Below are 17,696 nucleotides of genomic sequence, written 5' to 3'. Positions count from 1 at the left end.
AAGCAAGCTCAGGACATTTGGACATCCAGACCCCTCTGCCTCCATTCCTCACATAAACACATATACGGCCTACATGCAGTCGGTTTCAGAATGTGATAAATTTAGGAATGTATGAGAACTTCATTTCAGTTCAAAAATCCCTCGAAAATACCCCATTCACAAGTCCAAACATGAACACAAATGGGAGTGCAAGTTCTACGAAAATGTTTGCAAATTCCCAAACTTGCGTTCACAATACGTGCACTTGAAAAATGCACAACTTTCTCAAAATGTGCAATTTCTCAAAAATGCACAATTTCCCCAGTTCAGACGAACTGAAAACGAGGTCACACATGAGAATGGGAGCTTTGAAGTAAAGTTCGGAGAATTTTAGCAAGGTCAAGCAACCCTGGTTCTCCCATCCCTTGATGAATGGTTCTGGTGGCAATGCAAGGCTGGTTCAATGCATCTCTGAGAGATGATCTTGCCACAGGGTCCACTGGCAAAAAAGTGAGGGATGGACAAAGGAAAGGCAGGCAATATTAGCTTCCCTCCAGGGAAGGGGAAATACTGGCTTTGGGTGGGTGGGTGTTCATTGGGTAGAGGGGGAAAGGATTAAAGCCCCCTCTCTCTGGGCCATGGCCCTGAACTGAATCCCTCCCTGCCCCTCAGGCACAGGGGCCAAATCCAGCCTACCTAGGGTTCTAATCCACCCCTCTGGGATTCCACAGGTAGCCACACACCTTCCCTTGGCTCCACCCCCTTCCTTCCAACATCCCTGTTTTAAAGGAAATAACCAGACACATTAAATACAAGCACAGATCCAACTTAATCAACCTGTTTGGCCTCATATACTGTTAGGAATTTGTGATTCCAAGGGGGGGGGTTGTGACCCTGTGACTCTGCCTGCTGCCCCCTGGCTCCATTCTAGGCTCAGCTTCTGTTCACAGACCACTCCCTAGTGCTTCTCTCTGCAAGCTTCTCAAGCTCTGTAAGCTTTATCTCGTCACTGCTACCATTCCCTGTGCCCCTGGCCAGTCATCATCATCATTTAAAAACATGCTCAGCAAGCAGACACAGCACATTAAAAATGACTCTCTTGTCTATAATTTATGGTGCTGCGATTTATGTGTCTATAATGCAACTACTTTAAGCATGATGAGGAGGATGGAGGCTTGTGACCCCGTGCCTTCAGCTGGTCCAAAATAGGGCAGTGAGATTGTTAATGCGGACTGGCCAATGTGATCATATTATGCCAGCACTTTTCAATCTGCCCTGGCTGCTAGTCCATGTCTGCGCCAGATTCAATGTGCTGGTCTTAACTTTCAAAGCCCTAAAAGGGCTTCCCAAGCTACCTGAAGGATCATTTCCTCCCATATATACCTGCCCTGACCCTCGGATCAGCCTGAGGTCCTTCTCTGGGAGTCCCTGCCAAAGGAAGTGAGGTGAGTGGCTACCAAGAAGAGGACCTTTGCTGCTGCGGCACCCCCGTTGTGCAATGAGCTTCCCAGAAAGGCTTGCCTGGCACCTACATTGTGTTCTTTCTGGCACCAAGTAAAGACCTTTTTATTTTCCCAGGCATTTTACTCTTTTAGCTCTGTTGTTTTAAACCCGTTACTGTATTTTAAATCTCTGCATTGCCGCTAGGTTTTTATTCTGGTGTTTGCTTCATTTTATACTGTAGTTTTATACTTTCACTTTTGATAATGTATCCTATACTGTATTTTATGGTTTTAATTGTTGTGAACCACCCAGAGAGCTTCGGCTATTGGGCAGTATAGAAATGTCATAAATAAATAAAATGAATGAATGATGTGCCCCCTCCCAAACTAATGCTTTTAAAAGAGCAACTGTCTGGTCAAGTTCAAATGGTTCCAACAGCTGATGCCAGTAAGAGTAGCTACAAAGTCTGGGCCAGAGGGTAATGGGCAGGCAACAGGAAGGAGGCAACTGTGCTGGGAATGGGTACAGGATTCGGCTATGAGAGCTGAAGCATCCTGAACGGCCTCACTCTGGCTTTACACAAAGCTACCCATCTGGCCTCGGATGCTTCCAGGCCTGGTGTGGTTGGGCAGCTGCCCACATTCTAGCAGCTGCCCATATTCTAGCAGGGGGCCTCTTGATAAGAGTCCCTGGAGCTTGCTTGTTCACCCGCCTCTCGCTCTGGCCCAGACAACGGTGGTGGCGAGAAGGAGGAGCAAGAGATGCCACAGCCTGCTTGCTCATTGGCTCTCTGCCTGTCAAGCAAGCAAATGGTAGCAATGATGAGAGAGAGGAAGAGGAGAAATAGGAGGAGCGGTGTCAATGGTGGTGAGAAGGTAGATTCACTAAGGGAGGGGTCCAATTCAGGGTGTCTTGTCCAAGGGCTCCCCAAAACCTGGAGCCCTGGATGTAGCATTTCCTTGCTCAGATGCCACCTTCAGTCACTGACAAACCTCTGCAGTGCAAGCTTATAAAGCAACACTCATGTAATAAAAGCTCCTCTTGATTTAAGGCCCCCACGAGAAGCTACGACTTCTAAGCTAAAATCTATAGCAAGCGATATTGGAGCAATTTTGCTCCCCCAAGATGCTTTCCTGGTGGGTTATTTCTATCTAAGCAGGGAAAAAAAGTGCTCATTGGGCATTTTATGCCCTTGCCCAGAGTGAATTCAAGCTATTGTTGTAGTAAACTAAATTCAAGGACTGCAAGCTGAGAACTGAGGGATTTAAGGAATAGCACAAGGCCTAATCAAAAGTCCCTTGTAGCTCAACAGAAAAAAAGTTTTTTTTTTTTTAAAGAAACTAGCTATGGGAATTTGTTGGTACATCCCTAGTTAGGGTCACCTGAGTGTCACCCACAGGGGGACTAAATTGAGACTGCAGAAATGTTTGCTTTGCTTTTCCTGGGCATTTTGATGTTTTATTGTTTTAATGCTTTTTGTTATTAGCACATTTGAGTCATTTTATAAGATGAATTGGAATATAAATATTTTAAATATCTAGCCTCTCTTGCTTCCGATCCCTGCTGGGCGAGAAGACCTGAGAGAGAGAGGAGCGCCAATAAGGATGTGTGAGAAATTCACTCAATTTTTTATTTTTTATCTTTACAGATTTGTCTGATCTGTACTTCCTGGAAATGAATGTGGAAAGAGATGCAATTTTCACTGATATGCATATTTCTGGGTTTGCAATTCATTCCACAAAAGGAAAAAAATGTGTTTGACAACATGTGCACATTTGCAAAATGTGTACATTCCTAATATGCACACAAACACACTTTAGACAATGGGGGCATGCATCCATCCATGCACCCAATAATGCATCCATTTGAAGAAAACACACATACATGCAGATTTTTTTCCTGTAAAAAAAGAAAAATCTGCACAGAACCAGCACAGAATGGACTTGGAGCTGGGAAATGGAGAAAATCCATGGAAGCAGACTTGAGAGACTCATCCAGCCCTAGTTCCTATTGTGGGCTCTCACAGTGACTTGACATTTGACCTTGAGCAACTCAGATTTTTTTTCCTGACTCAATGAAAAATAGAATAACAACACCTATTTACCTGCCATGCTATATAATTAATCAGCAGGCAAGGTCCTATGACAACGGAAAAATTTATTGCTAGCATCCTCGCTGCAGCCTGAAGGCGCAAAATGCAGCATGGTAGAGGGAAGAGCAAATCTGGACTACAACTCCCATCATGGCCAGCTGACCTGGCCAAGGGCTATGCTGCCTGGCGATTGTGGGAGTTGTAGTCAAGCACATCTGGAGGGCACCAGGTTGTGGAAGACTGTCCTATAGCGCCCGGAGGTGATGGGAGATTTCCCACCTTAAAGTACTAGCAAGCAGTGATGTTTTTCCTTCTTCTTTTTACTCTTGTGTAAGTACAGGACGCCTGATCTGGATTGGGACCCTAGTGTAGGTCCCTAGAACAATCTTCCTTCTGGGCAAGCTAGCTCTGCTTCCTTCTGTACTAGGGGTAGGAAACCTTTTCGGGTCCACAGGTGCATTTGTAACTTTTTCCCAAGTCCAGGGCACAATAAATAAAATAAATACATAATTTTGCCATATTTTTTGGCAGGGGTTGCTGACTTCTGTTCTATACTATACTATGCACTATACTTCTATACTAGAATCTATGAGATTCTACACCAGGCTAAAATCCCACAACTTTACCGGGGCTTTCTGCTTCTGTTGGCTTTGCAGGATTATGACGGGCTCCTTTAGAAAGTGAGCACGTGATGTGGAATTGAACACTTCCTTTCCCTTGTGCTCTATATGTTCAATGAAACAGAGCCATCTAGTGGCTGAATTATTGTGCTATGCTGGCTTTACACACTGCTGTGTAATATGCAGCATTAATTTTATTTCAGCTTATCTCCAAACTTTTTGAAAGCAGGATAACCGGGGAAAAACATAGGAGATGTCTTGGGGGTTGACGATGTTGTGTAAAGACCCACAAACTTCTGTGAGTGGTCAGTCATGAATGTGCAATAAATCACTTGTGTAGAGAAGCCCTATAGGTAGGAGAAGTGATTGGAAATCTCAGAATGCACCCATGAGGAATGAATACAGAGGAAGCAAAAGAGCAGATGTTTGGTGGGAAATGCATGATAGCAATATCCAAATGCATGACAGCAATATGCATGATACCAAATATGCATGACAGCAAATGCACGATACCAAAGGCAATATCCAAATGCATGATAGCAATAGCCATTGCTGATGTACCACTGATATGCCACTTGCATTTTGCTCTTTCAATCAGTGTGCTTTCGTAGCCTCTTTCCATGCCTCTGCATTTTGGCACTATGCCCATCTCCTCAAAGGGAGATAGGCCAGCTGTACAGCCGTTGGAAATGCACAGCATCTCCTCATAGGGGACATAGAGGAATCCTTCCTTCACATTTCACCTGAATGCATGGCAGAGGATGCAGGAGACATGGAGAGAGAATGAGAGAGTAAGACAGGAAGCGAGCGAGAGGGGGGGATACACAGAGAAGGGTGAATAGACTACACAGGGAAGAGAAAGGGGGACAAAAGCCACAAGGGGGCAGAAAATGAGAGTCTGCCTGGGCTGTTCCACTGTCTGGTCATGTCCCTGGATAACTGAAATGTACAGAGCCGAACAGTATCCCATAAAGAAAATTCCATCCCCATGCACAATCTGAGTCTTTGATCCAGTTGTTGAATGTCAGCGATAGACAACAACAGCAGTAGCTTAGCATGTGGATAGTGGTTTTGAGCATTCGGAGTGCATTATTTTCTTGTATGTACACCTTAAAACAATCCTGTAATGTACATCAAAGTATTAATCAACCTTAGATTGCAGATTGGGGGCTTGGGTCAGAGAGACCTCAGGGCACCTAGTGAGTTTGTGGCAGCAGCCATATTAGAACCAAGGACTTCCTGATTTGTAACTCAGTATCTTAGGGTGCAGTCCTATGCATGTTTAGACAGAAAACGTCCTGCATTCCCCAGCCAGCCCTGGCATAGGATTGTGCCCTTAGCCACTAATCTAAGCCAGCCACAAACAAGCTGACTGAAGAAACCCTTCTATAGATTGATCAGGGTCAGCCCATGATTAACTTCCTCAAATAGCTAGTCAGCAGCCACCCTAGGGAGGTGACCAGGGCTGCTGCTTTAGAGTTTGTGCACTACAGGCTGCCAACACCCAGTGTCAGCATCCCACATCCTGTGCCACATCACAAGCGACCCAGAGGTGCATGTCTCTGGCAGGGTGCGTCATCCACTTCCTTTGGTCACCTTGCACTCGGTGAAGCGGATTGCACTCAGCAGGGGCGAGGGCACCCTCATTGAATGATTGTACAATGGGGATGGCCCTAGTTGCTGCTTGAACTATTTTTGATTGTTTTCTGCAGGCTTCAACTGTGGCAATCTTCTGATCCAAGTCCTTTCACACGGTCTTTCAACCAGGGGCATCCATTGACTTCTCTGTGCAGGATGTACATGTGTTGGTTGCTCTCTCTGCCTGCATTTTGCAGGGTCCCAGATACAAGGATGTTGGAGAAATAGGCAACTGATTCAAATGAGATTGGATTTCTGTGAATCCAGCCTCTGGATTCTGCAGCGGACTGGCTTTTTCCGAGTCATGCAGACTCCACGGACTTGTAGACCAGTATTTAACATGGGGGAGGGCGGATCTGTGCAAACGCGCATTTGCGCAAGTGCGTATTAGCACAAATGCACCTCTGCAGAAGGACAAAATTCCCTTCCAAAAAATCTGTTTCCATCAATGACGGATGATGGAACAAAAGATGCCTGGCAATTTGCAAAACATAGATGGAACAAATTTAACAAAATCTGTACATCTTTTCCCAGATTGCATGTACAGAGCTGAGAAACCCATAAAGACATAAGGAGAGCCCTGCTGGATCAGACCAAAGGCCTGTCTAGTCCAGCATCCTGTTTCCCACATTGGCCAACCAGATGCTTCTGGAAAGCACACAAGTGGGACCAGAGGGCAGCATCTTTCTCCCAGTCTGGTTCCCCAGCAACTGATATCCAGGGCGTCATGCGACCCCTGATCTTGGAGCTGGTCACTTACGCATGTCCCCCAAAGAGGAAACACATTGCTAAAAAAAGAGGACAATAGAGAGAGTGCAGATTTGCATAATATTTGCCTGTACTAATTTAGAAATTAGTACCATAGTGGGGAAGACTGTGTACAGGTGACCAATGCAATAACTGACCCTCTGGCCCACCCTCCCCTTCCCCTGCTGTCCCCTTGGTGGACACTGGGAGATCAGCACCCTGCTTTGGTGTGATCTGTTTCAGAGCTCTCTGATGAGACTGCAGAATTGGCCAGCTCAGATTAGCGTTATTATTATTAGCAATTAAAGAACTGCTTTCTTTTGTAAGTTCTAAACATAGTGACAATTAGGGATATATGGTTTTTGTAAAATCCGTTCTTTCTGTGATTTGCGGATTGTCAGGTGCCTTTCGTTCTGTCGTCAGCTCGTTGACATAATTGTTTTGTCCCAATTTCCTGGATTTGCACAAATTTGCATTTGCAGAAATTCTCACTTACAAAACTGTGCACTTGTGACAATGTGCGAATCCCCTAAATGCATAAATCCCCCCCTGCACATTTCCATGCTTTAGCCTATGGGGAAAATGTGCATTTTTGCTGTTTTTTTTATTTTATGTATTTTTCTATGACTAAATTTGCATAAAATTCCGGAAAGTAAAAATAATATTCTGCAAGTTCACGGAATCTGTGTGACTTGAGAAAAGCCAGTCCACTGTGAAATGTGCAAGTTGGATTAATAGAAATCAAAACTCATTTGATTCCATTGCAGATTTCTCCAACATCCCCAGGCCCAAGTTGTAATATCAGAAAGCACAAAACATTATTAAGTTGTAATATTAGAAAGTACTTCTCCTGACTGTACTCCTCCTCTCTCCCACACACATTTTTATTGTGATATTCAGTTCAGTTCTCCTTCTATTTACCTTCAACTTGGGAACTTCAATCGGATGTACCAAGTATATCCCAAAGTTATGTGTTTCCTCTGGGCTTAACTTGGTAAAGCAAAAAATGTTAAGAGCTGAATTGTAAAGCTGGATCTGAAGCCCTTTAGTGTCCAAGAGCTGAAGGTGTTTTAAAATGTTGACTTGTATAAGTGCCATCTGCTTCTATGGCATTGCAACTCAAAACGTTTTGAATAGACATTAGCTAGTTGAGGATAGCGATGTTGGAGAAATCCGAAATGGATTGAAATGAGTTTCAATTTCTTGTGATCTGGTCAGTGGATTCTCTGTTGGACTGGTATCTGTGGGTCAGGCGGAATTTGTGGACACTTTTTTTTTGTTTTTTTAACCTATGAAATGTATGTAAATAAATTTGTAGACAGAGGGAGCAATCCAGTGGCCGCTAGTCAGCAGCTAGATGGCCATAGGATATGTGGTTTAGCCCACACTCTGAGGTTGGTTCCTGGAGAACTGACCTACCCCCACTTCCATGCTGTCTCGCAGGCGGCGCAGATTAGCCCCACACTCCGCACTTGTAAGAGGACCGTGGAGCAGCCAAAACGGGGCATGCCAGGGGCATTCTGGGGTGGGGAAGATGGAAATGCCAGTATGACACATCCTATGTGTCGTCCGGCAGCCTCCTTCCCCACCACACCTTTCGCCACCGCAAAATCGGCTGTCTAGCCACAAATGCAGGGCAGGAGAAGCACAGAGGGAACAATCACCTCCATGCTTCTCCTGCCCTGCATTGGATAGGTGGTCGCCTCCGAGTTTGGAGGCAGCTGTCTATCCCCGTAGGATTGTGCCCGAAGAATGTTACGGGAATCACCATTTCACAAAACTCAGAAATTAGAAGACCAATAAAGGAAAGGGCTCAAAACTTGAGAAATAATCAGCATTGAGTAAAGTTACATTCTTTGCACATTCTCAGCTGGAGAAAATGTGGCCGTGGCACACACAGAAAGTGGCAAAAAGTGGTGTCAAGAAAAATATGCAAAATATTACCCCAAATATTACCCCAAAATATTACATTTTTTTTGTAAAGTCCGTACTTCTGTAACTTGACATGGAATTTGCATTCTTGAGGCGGGGGAAAATATCTGCTTGCATGGGTTTATGAATGACGGAGTGGAAAGCTACGTACAATCCACAGAACTCACATGTAATGGATTAAATAACATCTGAACATCCGTAGTTGAGGATGACTATTTGGTTTTATGATTCGTTTTGTTTTGCTTACATGACATGGATCTTGCAAAAAGGTAACAACAATCCAGATTTAGAAATCTGGATAGATGTGAGTGCATCATTTTATAGCTCAGAAGTCAGCTTTTAGTCAGAGAAGCGATAATAATAGACTTAAAGTTTTATTCCTCACGGGGGACCCCCTTCCTAGAAATATACAAATGATTGGAATCAGGAAATATGGACAGGTGCATCTCCAATGGTTCACTGTAGAAGGAACAAAAGGAAAACTGACCCACAAATGAGGCTGATTGAACAACATATCTGGATGAGGAGGTCTGAAACAGCCAAGAAAGGCCCCACCACCATGGTACATAGGACACTGCCTTATCCTGAGTCAGATCCTTGGTCCATCTAGCCAAGTATTGATGACACTGACTGGCAGTGGCTCTCCAGGATTTCAGGCAGGATTCCTTCCTAGCCATACTTGGAGATACTGGGGATCGAACCTGGGACCTTCTGCATGCAAAACATGTGCTCTATCACTGAGCTATGGGCCCTCCTGTAGTGCTTGCAGTGGCAGTTGGGGGCCCATCTGCAAAAAGGCCGTTATGCGTAGGATCTCTCGTATCATGGAATTATGGATTGGTGTTTAGATGATGGACACTAGTTGTCTGGAAAATCAGAAGAGCTGGAGAAGACACTTACGAGTCCCCTGGACTGCAAGGAGGTCCAATCAGTCAATCCTAAAGGAAATCAACCCTGACTGCTCATTGGAAGGACAGATACTGAAGCTGAAGCTCAAATATTTTGGCCACCTAATGCGAAGAGAAAACTCCCTGGAAAAGACCCTGATGCTGGGAAGGATTGAAGGCAAAAGGAGAAGGGGACGGCAGAGGATGAGATGGCTAGATAGCATCACCGATGCGATGAATATGGACTTGAGCACACTCTGGGAGAGAGCGGAGGACAGGAAGGCCTGGCGTGCTGTGGTCCATGGGGTCACGAAGAGTCGGACATGATTTAACGACTGAACAACAACAATCCTAAGAAGAGTTCCTCTCTTGGGCACTAGGTGGCAGGCAGAGTCCTAAATATAAGAGCGTGAATTAATACTTCCAAAGATTGGTAAATTTTCCTCTGTCCCAGGATTTTGGCAAAAAGGGACAGAAAAGGCTTAGTTGAAGGAGAGATCTCTCCCTCTATAGAAACTGCAGCTTTTGGGGGGATCAAATCTGGACATAATTTCTGTATTATTGACATAAGACAAAATTGATGCCAAAGCATGCAGATAGATTTGGTTTCCCCTCTCTTTCTTCCTAACTTTTGGATCAGCTGAAGGCAGTGCACTTGGGACTGTCTCCTCTGGCTGACCCTGCAACGAGAAGGACAGACATGTTGCACTGCAGCACATGGGTGGAATTGCAAGGGAGGGAGCTGACTCAACAACTTCTTCGTTTGCTGCATGCTGAAGCGTGGCCTTTCTGTGTACCTTGATTGACTGCCCCACAACAGTGGAGATAATTAGGAACATAGGAAGCTGCCTTATACAGTCAGACCAAAAGTCCATCTGTTGTTGACACTGACTGGCAGCAACGGCTCTCCAGAGTTTCAGGCAGAAGGCTTTCCAGCCATACCTGGAGATGTCATGGGTTGAACCTGGGACCTTCCACATGCAAATATGTGCTCTGCCAGTGAGCTACAGCCCCACCTCCACCTTACTGGTTCTCTTAGGATTCTGGATTGCACTCCCATTAAATATGCATTTTCCCAGACCTCTTCTGGGTATGCTGGCTTAAACTGCTGTAATCCTGTACTGTCCTACCAAAACACATTGTGGCAAGGAACTCTCTCCCCTAAGCCAAGGAGTTCTGTGTCCTGGTGTTCAATGAGCAGCTGTGACTTTACTACACCTATGTAAAAATAATCCACATTCACAAGGTAGCCAGATGATGTCTTGTCTGTTTTAAAGCATCTCTCTACTGGCTTCCTCTTTCTTTCCAGGCATAAAACGAAGAGATGGTTTTCATAGAATAGTAGGGTTGGAAGGGGCCTACAAGACCATTGATTCCAACCCCCTGCTCAATGCAGGAATCTAAGTCAAAGCATCCCTGACAAGTGGCTGTCCAGCCTCATCTTGAATGCCTCCAGTGTGGGAGAGCCCACCACCTCCCTAGGTCATTGGTTCCATTGTCGTATTGCTCTAACAGTCAGGAAGTTTTTCCTGATGTTCAGCCAGAATCTGGCTTCCTGTCACTTGAGCCCATTATTCTGTGTCCTGTGCTCTGGGACATCCTAGTACTGTGTACAAAAGTGCTTGCTTTTGTGCAGCAAGCTGAACCTAAGGAGTCCTTTAGAGCCTGACACATCTGTCATTCCTTGGTGTAGTGGAGCGTCAGCAGGCCAGTCCCACCATGTTTCCAGGAGTATGCATATGCTGAAGCAGAGGTGTGACCAGGTTTTAGTCCCCCCCACAAGCAAGGTGCTTTCTGGGGGCCCTCAGTTCCCCCACTGCCACCACCCTGCTTGCCCCACCATTGCCCCATTTGTTCCCTTTTGGTGGTGGCAGTAGCATCAGCAATGGCAACAAAGCTCTTCTTCTTCTTCCTCTCTCTCCTGGCTGGGCTGCTGCCTGCCAATGAGACCAGTAAAGGAAAGTTGGGCAAGCTTGCTGTTGTGCACCTTTTTAACTTAAAGTATTTCCCCAAGTGTGAGAGTGGCAATGAGATAAACCAATCAGATGATGCCTTTGGAGGCACAGGGCCAATGAGCCACTGTGGAGTGGAGAGGGGGCAGGCCTATTGCTGTTCTTGTGCCTTATTGACCACACACCTCCAAGGGCAGTGTCTGATTGGTTCATCTCACTGCCACTCTCATATCTGGGGAAATACTTTAACTTAAAATGGCACACAGCTGCAACCTTGACCGGCTGACTCAGCACTTTTCTTTACAGCACGTCAAGGTTTGCCACCACGGGCCCACTGACATCAACATCTGGGGTGTGTGTGTCATTCCCCCCACTTGTCTATGGGGCCCCAGACCTGTGCCCCATGGTTCTGTCCTAGCGGCGCTACTGAGCACAAGCCACTGCTTGTGCTACTGTACAGCTAAAATGGATCCTTAGGTATGAGGAGCCTAATTGTATTTCTAATCCACAAGGCGAAGAATACTGTATCTGTGCTTTAAACCTTCCTGCACCCACTCTGGTGGCTATTGTGAAGAGGTTTGCACTTATTATCCCAGAAAAGGCACTTCATAAACACAAAGAGAGAGCACCCTTCAGAGTGGTTTCCCCTTAATGGAAAAATGATCTCAAGGGGTTAATCTCGCAGACGCACTTGTTGACTTCTCTCACCATAAGATGCTGAAAAAGCCAGGAGCGCATGATATTCGTAGCATGTTTCGGCAGGACTCCCCGTTTGTTCTTTGACTTTTTATCTTCACTGTCAAGAAGAGAGGTCAGGTCCAGGTTAACCTACAGGGCAGGGAAGAGAGAAAGAAAAGCTTAAACAACAATGCAGGTAAAAAATATATATAAAAAAGGAGCCTGGGGTTGCCATGGTGACACGGTTCACGATGTTGGTCCGATTTCACGGTGGCTCCATGAGACTAGAGAGAGTGTTGTGCTATTCAGGGAGGCAAAAACTAACTTCAGAGGATCTGCGATGTTCACTTAGAAATTACAACAAAAAGAAGAAGAACATCAGGAACATTTCCTCTGGGGTCTAAATCAGAATAAAAACAATCTACCTGTTAAAGAAGATGTGAGAACTTGATTTACATTTGCACCTGCAGAGTCTGGATGGATAGGGACTTACACTCATGGAAAGCACAATTGTTTGCATACATTCATACTGAATGGGGTGAGGAAAAGTGATGCACTGGGGGTAAAGCAGGGTTAATTTGAGCCAAGCTTAGGAAAGCTCAGCTCCAAAAGAGTTTTAGCGCTAGGGCTTAGACCTGGAAGACTTGTGGTGATCATAAAGGAGAATGTGCCTCTGAGCATATTTAGACAGTCCTTCCCTTGTTGCCTAATAAATAGGGGTTTGGCAGTCCCTGACTGGGGTTATAGAGCTCAAAATGAGAACTCCCCCTGTTCAAAAAGTCTGACCCCATTGCAATTTGGATATAAGCCCCTTCAAGCTGGACATGACATGACATGACATGGGCTTCACATCCTGCCTCTGTGCTACCCAACTCTCTCTCCAGGGCTGGCATCAAGGCTAGGCATGGTCAGGCACCTGCTGAGGACCCATGCCCCAGCAGGGGCCTACTGTCAAGCCCCCCTTCGACTTATTATTCCTCTTCACCACGGCAACTTGCTTGTTCACCTGCCTCTTGCTCTGGCCCAAAGAACTGTGGTGCTGAGGAGGAGGAGCTGGAGATGCCACGGCCTCCTTGCCCACTGGCTCTCTCCCTGTCAAGCAAGCAAATGGTGGCCATGATGAGAAAGAGGAGGAGAAACAGTAGCAGCTGATGATAATGACAGTGAGAAGGTAGATTCACTGAGGGAGGGGGCCCACTGAGGGTGTCCTGCCCAAGGGTCCTCAAACACTAACTAACTAACTAACTAACTAACTAACTATTTATTTATTTATTACATTTCTATCCTGCCCTATATCATTAAGATCTCAGGGCAGCGTACAGAGAAAATCAATTTAAACAGTATAAAACAATAAGTAATTTAAACACCTAAAAACATATTAAACTATTAAATAAGTGAATACCAGTTTAAATCTAAAACAATAAAACAGTTAAAACAATGTGCTAGGGAATGCATCTAGCCCTCATAGGCTTTGGTAAAACTCCATGTTTTTACTTGGTGCTGAAATGAGACCAATGTCTGTGCCAATCGGGCCTCCAAGGGGAGGGCATTCCACAACCGGGGTGCCACAGCAAAGAAGGCCCTCTCCCAAGTCCCACCATAGTGTATGTCTCGTACTGGTGGGGCGCAGATCTCCAAGACATCTCAGTTCTCGGGCAGGCATATATATAGAGAGGCGCTCCCTCAAATATCGAGGTCCCAAGCTGCTTAGGGCTTTAAATATCATCACCAAAACCTTGAATTCTGACTGGAAGTGTATTGGCAGCCAGTGCAATTCCTTTAAAACTGGTGTTATATGATTCTTATGAGGTGTTCCGGTCAGCAGTCTAGGTGCTGCATTTTGCACTAGCTGCAACTTCAGAGTCTTCTTCAAGGGCATCCCCATATAAAATGCATTGCAATAGTCTAATCAGGAAGTTACCAGCTCATGTACTACTGTGGCTAGTTTATCCCTGTCCAGGAAAGGCCACAGCTGGTGGATCAGCCAAAGCTGGCCCCAAGCACTCTGGACCATGGAGTCCACCTGGGGCTCCAGTGACAGGGATGGATCTAGGAGTACTCCCAAGCTATGCACCTGCTCCTTCAGGGGGAGTGCAACCCCATCCAGGACAGGTCGCTTACCCAATTCTTGGACTTGGGAACCACCAATCCACAGAGCTTCCGCCTTGTCAGGATTTAGCTTCAGTTTATTGGCCCTCATCTAGCCCATTATAGCCTCCAGGCACTGGTCCAGCACCTTCACCAACTCAGCCAACTCCGATGACAAGGAGAAATAGAGCTGTGTATCATCAGCGTACTGGTGACACTCCACCCAAAACTCCTAATGACCTCTCCCAATGGCTTCATATAGATATTGAACAGTATGGGGGATAGCATAGAACCCTGTGGCACCCCACAGCTTAATAGTCAGGGTAGAACAGGAATCCCCCAATACCACTCACTGGAATTGGCCCTGCAGGCAGGAATGGAACCACTGTAGCACAGTGCCCCCAACTTCCATCCTGCAGAGCCGATCCAGTAAGACGCCATGATCAATGGTGTCAAAAGTTGCTGAGAGATCCAGGAAGATCAACAGGGCAGCGCTCCCCTTGTCTTCCACCTGGAGTGGGTCATCAGTCAGAGCAGCCAAAGCCGTTTCAGTGCCATGCCCTGGCCTGAAATCAGACTGAAATGGGTCCAGATAATCAGCTTCCTCCAAGAACGCCTGAAGCTGCCCAGCCACCACACGCTCAAGCACCTTGCCCCCAAAGGGGATATTGGTGATGGGGCGATAGTTCTCACACACCTCTGTGTCCAGGGAGGGCCTCTTCAGGGGAGGGCGCACTACAGCCTCTTTCAAGGCAGCAGGAACCAACCCCTGACAGAGCAAAGCATTGACCACTCCCTGGACCCACCGAGCCAATCCACCCCTGCTAGATCATATAAGCCAAGATGGGCAGGGTCAAGCTTACATGTGGTGGGCCGGACTGATTCAAGCATCTTGTCCATGTCATCAGGCTGCAATAACTGAAACTGATCCCAGGAAACACAACCAGATGGAACACTGGACACCACTAAAAACTGTCTCTCTGTTAGGCATCTTTCCCACATAAAAAACCTCCTCACCTTGGGGAAAATGCAGAGAGTAAAAGTTGAGTGGGAAGGTTCACTTCCACACCAAAGAAGCCTTGCAAGGCCTCTACTTAGGTGCGGGTGATTGCGAAGCATCATTTGTTTGGCCATGGATCATGGATCACTGTAGTTGTAGAAAGTTACAAGACCCATGATGCATGGCAGGAAATGAAACTCCATGCGTCATTTTCAATTAAGGGTAGGCCTTGTATGGTCTCTCTCATGTAGAGGCGAACATACCCCACTCCCTGTCATTATCTGCCACTTCCCCCAAATAAGACCTTTTCATTTGGGGAAGGCAGTGGTATTGTAGAAGGGTGGCCATATGCCCTCTTTTGCAGAGGACAGTCCTCTATTTGAAGGGCTGTATTTGAAGGGCTATTTGAAGGGCTCATCAACAGCAACTGGACAGTAGACTGAGCGAGACACACAGGTGACCTGGTCACAATGTCCCCCACCATGATGACATGTACTGTATTGCTATTTAAATTATAATAATTACTTCTAGATATGCATATATTCATAAGAATATGCAAATGTTATGCAAATTGGTATCTTCATTTGTCCTCTTTTTTGGCAATTCATCAGTGGTCACCTTAGGCCCAGTCCAAGTCCAGTTTACAGGTAAAGAAGCATAAGTAGCTGGGAGAGCTGGGGCCTTGAAGTTGCCCGTCAGCAGTTAGCACTTGGGCAGCAGCTGGGCCACCTCATCACAGTCTTCCCCATGACTAGGGGATGTATTTTATTTTTATCAAAATTATAGCAATTATTTCTAAAACTGAATCTATACATATACATCACCATAAGCAAATCTGTGTGCTTTTTTGTCCTCTTTTTTTGGTGGTGCATTTCCTTTTTTTTGGTTTGTGTGTAAATGGCCACCCTGGAAGGGGCATGGGGTAGAACTGGCAGGTAAAGGTGTAGGGAGAGCTGTGCTACCCAGTTGGGCTTTTTGGCATTTCTGGTAAACTCCTGTGGTTTCTCAGGCATTTGGAAGGAACGCTTGAAAAAGCGAATCATTTTTTGGGCTGAGAAAAACTGTGGTGCCACTAATAACCATAGCCCATTACAACAGTTGTGAATCAGGCAGCAGTAGGTCCAGATCAATGGATGTGGATTAATGGATGCTTGAGGACTAGAAGCGCTCCTTTTGAAAATTAATCACTGCTGCAAAGCTTCAGTATACAAATCGCTCTTCTTGCTCTCCACCCCAGTCTTTTCTCACTAATACAGGTTTGTAAGGGCTCCTTCATATCTTATGTTTAAACTTCAAACTGTAGTGTATGATGAATGAGACAGACATATTTGGAAGCATAGAGGAACACCAATCAGAGATCCGGGATTTTGCGATAGCTTATTTATTTAAATTATTTTTAGGCTGCCCTTGGGGGTCAAATCCTCTCCTTGTTGAGTGTACACTCAATAGCAAAACCAGTTTATACTTAGGAAGATAATTTCTATTGAGTTGGATCAGTGGTCCATCTAGTCCCAGTTAGGGATGGGCAAATTGGTCTATTTCTAGTCTGTGTCACTTTTACATGTGTTCACCCATAATTCTGTTCGCTCCTCTTGCTGCATTAATCTGTGATTTTTTTTTAAAGTCTACACCAGAAATTGCATTAAAATGCATTCCATTATTTTCTCCTAAAATAAATATATTTAAATGTACTGGGATATTTACTTGAGCCAAGAATTGCATCAGAGCATTTGGAAAATGTGAAATTCGTCTGGGAGGTGTGGATCAGGTCAGTTTCTTTCAGAAATCGCAAAGACTGAATTCTTCAAGCACCCTTAGTGTTAGTGATCCCCAGCCCTATCAGATGATGCCTGGGCTAGAATGCTGGAATCTTCTGCATGCCGGCAAAATATGTGCTCTTGCCAAAATAAACTGTGAAACAGACCTAGTTCCTCTAGACAGAGGGTGCTTCTTTACTTTAGCAAGCAATGTCAACATATTTATTCTGGGGAAAAAAACAAACAGCTTGACAACAACTGCCCACCCATTGTCAATGCAGCAGTGCAACAGAAGTGAGGGTGCTCCTGTATATACTCATGGCTGCATGCACACTAGGGATGGGTGAACATGTCAAGCTTCTTCTTGTTCAGGTTCTCACTAGGTTCGTTCCATCCCAGTTCCATCCTAGAGCCAATTTTCCCCCTCTCCCGCACAGAAATCTGTACTTATCTTTGTACACATTTTTCAAAACGTGTGCATATTGTGCACCTTTTTCAAACGTATGCATTTTTGCACACATGTGCTCATTGACTAAAGTGTTTTTATTCATCTTTTCAAGATGTATGTAGTTTTCCTTGCACATTTTTCAAAGGTGTACATCTTGTTGAATACGTTTTTGCTTTGTTTTGCAAAATGCGACACAAATGCAGAAGTGTACAGATTTCTGACCACAACTTGCATTCGGATCCGCATTTCATTCCAGGAGGTGCAAACTTGGTATTCTTGCAATAAAATGCAAACTGGACAGATTTCTCACCCATCCTTAATGTGCATCCATAAACAGTTGCGAATGAGTTCAAGGCAACGGCCGGTTGTGCAAACCACTCTTTAGTCCCTTTGTATTTGGCAAAAGTTACCTCCAAGTAAATAGACTAAGGGCAC

The 17,696-nt window shown here is 45.3% G+C and overlaps 1 protein-coding gene across 4 annotated transcripts in view; it reads right to left on the bottom strand.

Annotated features, from left to right (window-relative positions):
- The window catches only part of PKNOX2 (PBX/knotted 1 homeobox 2), a 531,025-nt gene that overhangs the window by 14,970 nt on the left and 498,359 nt on the right, over window positions 1–17,696 (bottom strand). For all 4 annotated transcript variants that reach the window (XM_084803817.1, XM_084803819.1, XM_084803816.1 and 1 more), the window contains one exon: window positions 11,999–12,118. In XM_084803817.1, the coding sequence (XP_084659943.1) occupies window positions 11,999–12,118 (120 nt within the window). The remainder of the gene's footprint in view (window positions 1–11,998; window positions 12,119–17,696) is intronic.

Source organism: Heloderma suspectum, chromosome 6, assembly GCF_057233095.1.
Source record: "Heloderma suspectum isolate Gila_16-S chromosome 6, 16-S_ref, whole genome shotgun sequence".
Classification (NCBI taxonomy): Eukaryota; Metazoa; Chordata; class Lepidosauria; order Squamata; family Helodermatidae; genus Heloderma; species Heloderma suspectum.
This window is presented reverse-complemented; position numbering and strand designations above follow the sequence as displayed.